Raw genomic sequence first — 4,480 nt, forward strand, 5'->3', positions numbered from 1 at the left:
CTCAGGCTGAAGAGGCGGCCGGCCCAGGGAGCCCTGTGGTGCTGAGCAGCGGTGGGGGTTACTCGCCGGCCCGCAGGGGGGCCAGTCCTCCCTGCTTGGCCCCGGCAGGTGCTTCCTGTGGCGCTGCCATTCTGGGGGTTCCCTCGGTCTCCCCCATCTGGCAGCTGTCCTTCCAAAAGTCACTCTGAGGCCGCGGCCCCCGTCAGCCCTCCTGGAAAGCAGGAAACCAGGAGGTCACGGTTCTGTTCATGGTTAGGGCACATGTCCAGGTTGTGGACTTGATCCCCAGTGTGGGGTGTGCAGGAGGCGGCCAATCAATGGTTCTCTCTTATCGTGGATGTTTCTATCTCTCCCTCTCTCTTCCTTTCTGAAATCAATAAAAGAGGTTAAAAATAAAAATTTTAAAAAGATGATAAACTTAAAAAAAACACCGAAAAAACAAAAAAAAGCTGGAAGCGGCCTCAGTGCCAGGCTGCCGTGTGGCTTTGGGTGAGTTTGGTGCCACCGCCAAGCTTTGTCCCCGAGCTCACCTGCCAGCCGGTCTCGCATGTTGTGACCATTAAGTGGTACCCACACGGGCACGGCAGTGAGGAGTGGAAATACGGAGGGTCCCCGGCTCGGGCTTAGGCGTGGGCTGTTGGGAAGGGAACAGGAGAGAGAAGTCAGCATCCTTGGCTGGGCCTCACACAGGGGTCAGACCGCCCCCCCGACCCCCGCTGACAGGGACCCCAGCAGCCCCACGCCTGCCTGTGCTGGCGGGAACAAAGCCGCTTGCAATCTTGAACCCGTGCAGAGCCCTGGGGGACCAGCCTGCTGGCTCCTTGCCTGGCACTGACCCGCCCTGCAGCCTTGGGCACGTTGTTTGCCCTCTGGGCCTGGATTTTCTGTTTTACCACAGAGGTAATTACTGTGGCTTCAGCAGATGCTGCATGGAAAGTGCTTCGTCGCGCCCTAGCTGGCGTGGCCCAGTGGATAGAGCGTCGGCCCTGAAGGGTCCCAGGTTGGATTCCCGGTCGGGGCACAGGCCCGGGTTGCGGGCTGGATCCCCAGTGTGGGGCGTGCAGGAGGCAGCCGATCAGTGATTCTCATTCATCATTGGTGTTTCCCCTTCTCTCTCCCTTCCTCTCTGAAATCAATAAAAATACGTTTTAAAAATGAAAGTGCTTTGTCCCCATGAGGAGCACCAAGGCCTGGCCAGGCTGGGCTCCGGGGGGCGGGGGCTGCGGTGCGGGAGCAAGGGTTCGCCTTTAGGCTGCAGGATGGGGGTGTCTGCTGCACCCCGGTCCCCAGGAGTCTCGGTCAGAGCCGGAGGGAGAGGCCGGGTGCAGACGCGGCCCAGACCCAAGCCCTCTTCCTGCTCGGGGCTGGGCCGCTCGCCTTCACAGCTGAGGGTCTCCCTGCCTCGCAGAGCGGCTGGCAGGGGCTGTGTGTTAAGCGACCGGATCTTGGGCCTCAGGTTCCCAGAAACGAGGGGCCGGGAGTTGGGCTGGGCCGGGCCCCAGCCAGACCCCAGGTCAGGTCAGGAGGCTGCAGGCAGAGGAGTGATGGCCAGGCGGGCGAGCCTCCCGTCTGCTTCCTGGACAGGACACGGTGCTGTAAACAGCTTGGAAAGGAGTCACCCTCCGGCTGAGTCACAGCTCCTAGCGACAGCCGCGAACTGTTTATCAACAGCGGCTTCACCCCCGCAGGGCCTGCCCCCAGCAGCGGGGGAAGGGAGAGGCGCCCGAAGATGTGGGCTGCCGCCACCCCCTCCCTCCACCCTGTTCCTCCCCCACACAGGGCTGAGCCTGGGCAGAGGGAGCGTTGGTGCGCATCTGTGCTCACGTGTCCGTGGGCGGCGTTTGGTTATGTCTGGGCTGTTGTGTGGCTGGCCAGGGGTGCTCTCCCGTGGCCACCTGGCATGGAGGCAGAGCCCTGTGGGACAGGTGGCTGGTCACATGGTCTCGGTGTCCTGGGACAGGCCAGGGTGTTGGTGGTGACCACGGCACCAGGTGATCTACCGGCAGAGTCAGATCAGACCAGGCCGTTCAGCTAAGAAAGAATTCAGAGCCAAGACTCAAAGTATAAGAGAAAGTTTGTTCAGAAAGTCACAGGTGGAAGGGATGGGCTCAGGAACCAGGTACAGAGGAAGGAAGGGCCTGAGAGCCTGGGAGCGAGGAGGGGAAGGTGATGAGCAGGTGGGAGAGGAGGGGGAGGGAGAGCGGCCGGTCCTGTCCGAAGGGCCTTTAAGGCAGGGATTTTAGGGGAGGCCCCAAGGGCGGGTCTAATAGAACATTAATCCGCGTTCCAGGTGTTCCTGCGGTTCAGGGTCTGGCCTCCACTGATGGGCGGGCGCTGGGCAGGGGTCACTGGTCAGTGCAGCTGGTCCTGAGGTCAGCCACGGGTCACTTGTCTGGTTTTGCTGCTTTTCTGGGCCTGGAGCTAAACCCCACCGAGGCCCTGATACTGTTCCCAGGGGCTCATGCTTTAGGGAGCCGTGGTGCAAGCGCCCGCCCGCCCGCATGGGAGTCCATGAGGCCACTCTTGGGCCCTTGTTCCGCCGGTCCGAGCCGTGTGACCAGCGATATGTAAGGTCAGAGGTCTAAACCACACGACAAGCGATCTGTCCGGGAGGAAAGGGTACCCTGGGGATCAGGGCCTTGCTTTCCTGGTTTTGCTGGTTGGTAGGCACCGGGGCTTTCTGCCCTGGGACCTTCTTTCTGTCCCTGGCCCGTCGTCCTTGCTCTGCTCACGCCTGGCTCACCTCCTATCACAAGGGCCGGTGACCGCGGGCAGGGCTGTGTGAGTGCTCCCAGAGGCCATGGCTCCATGCACAGCCCGTGTGAAGGAGGTCCCTTGTGGGCCCAGCCCCCACACGGGGTGAAGTGGTGGGGGGTCAGGTGGAACGGCCCTGACTGTCCCCAGCCCCCAGAGCCCTGGCTATCGGTGGCCGGTCTGATCTTAGTTCCAAGTGGTGGCAGTGATGTGGTGCACAGTGCGGGGGGCACCAGGCCTGCAGGGAACCCGGGCCTCTGCACCTGCCCCTCCCTCCGCAGGCCCCTCCCCTCCTTAGGCCCCTCCCTCTGCAGGCTCCTCCCCTCATGAGGCCCCGCCTTTCTTGCCTGCAGCTGGTCATCCTGCCCCTTGGCTGTGACTCAGACCCACTGCTCGTGGCCGCTGGGCCTGGCCTGGCTCTGAAAGGAATAGCCATCCTCCGGGCGCTGAGGTCAGGCCGACCTGTGCTGGAGACTGGGGCAGGGGAGATGTGGGGGTGACAGGCTGGGAGGCTGGGGGGTCGTTGGAGAAGAGCCCAGGAAGCCTTCTGGGAGAGAGATGTGGTTCCTTGCACGGGGCCTGCTCCTGGGAAGGGCCCAGTAAATGCTATTGAATCAAAGGCATGAACAGCCAGACACAGCAGGACAGCCTGGTTCGCTGTGGGTCCCGTGCCCCAGGGCCTCTCACGCTTCCCCCACCTCAGACACCGGATGGAAACGCTGTCCCAGCCAGTTTCCCATTGTCCCTCCCACATCACCGGCCAGGGTCTCAGCTTGAGAGGGGACCACAGCTCAGGGCAGGCCCCCATTTCATCTAATAGCCCCACAAGCTCCGGAGAGCTCCCTGGTACACGGACAGGGGGGCCAGACTGCCACAAGGGATGCCCGAGGCCACACTCCGGGCAGCGGGCCACACAGGTGAGAGGTCTGGCTGGGGACAGCCCAGGTGCCCACGGCTGTCTCGCTCCCTGCAGCTCTGCTGAGCCCTGTCTCACCCGGTCCTGCTGGAGTCTGCCCTCTAGCCTGGTGCCAACCTGGTCTGGGGGGGTGGTGGGGAGCTGAGCATGGTCTGGGGACGGTTTGATGCTTTTCGACAACAGACACTTCTGAGTTACCCACTGGGATCCGTTGCAGGGTCCAGGCTGAGCAGACAGACCGCAGACGGCGACAGTACTGGCGCAGGGCAGCACCCGCCAGCCCTGAGTGCTCACTACGTGCCAGGCGCGGGGCAGGCACGTGACCGTGGGAGAGGATCAGAGTGCAGGCCCCCTGAGTGCCGACCACCAGCCAGGCCCAGGCCGGGTCCCTGTCGGATCCTCCAGCACCCATGTGCCCATTTTACACATGAGGAAACTGAGGTCAGATGCTAAGTCACTGGCCCGGGGTCCAGAGCTGGCTGATTCAGAGCCCTGTTACCTCTGCTGTTGCTTGAAGGTCAGGGTTAAGTGTCACCGTGCACAGCAGGCTGTGGGGGTGAGGGGTGAGGGGGGGAACCTGCAAGGAATTGGGGTTTGAAGACCTCTGTACCCCCCTCTCCCTCCACGAGGGATCAGGAAACTGAGGCTCAGTGAGAAGAGGAACCTGCACGCCCACAGGGAAGCAGGTCTCTGCTCACGGGCCCCGAGCTGCCTGCTCGGCCGGGTCCCCTGCGCCCACAAAGCCACCGGAACAGGATGTGAAGCGTTTCGAGAGCCAGAGCCGGTGCTGGCTGGGCTGGGCTGGGCGGC

The 4,480-nt window shown here is 62.9% G+C and overlaps 1 protein-coding gene across 1 annotated transcript in view; it reads left to right on the forward strand.

Moving 5' to 3' along the window:
- The first annotated feature begins 2,501 nt into the window (after positions 1 to 2,501).
- The window catches only part of RALGDS (ral guanine nucleotide dissociation stimulator), a 41,854-nt gene continuing 39,875 nt past the window's right edge, over positions 2,502 to 4,480 (forward strand). The window contains 2 exon segments of the mRNA XM_015572376.1: positions 2,502 to 2,567; positions 3,108 to 3,205. Coding sequence (XP_015427862.1) covers positions 2,502 to 2,567; positions 3,108 to 3,205 — 164 coding nt within the window.

The sequence above is a fragment of the Myotis davidii genome, unplaced genomic scaffold (assembly GCF_000327345.1).
Source record: "Myotis davidii unplaced genomic scaffold, ASM32734v1 scaffold609, whole genome shotgun sequence".
Classification (NCBI taxonomy): Eukaryota; Metazoa; Chordata; class Mammalia; order Chiroptera; family Vespertilionidae; genus Myotis; species Myotis davidii.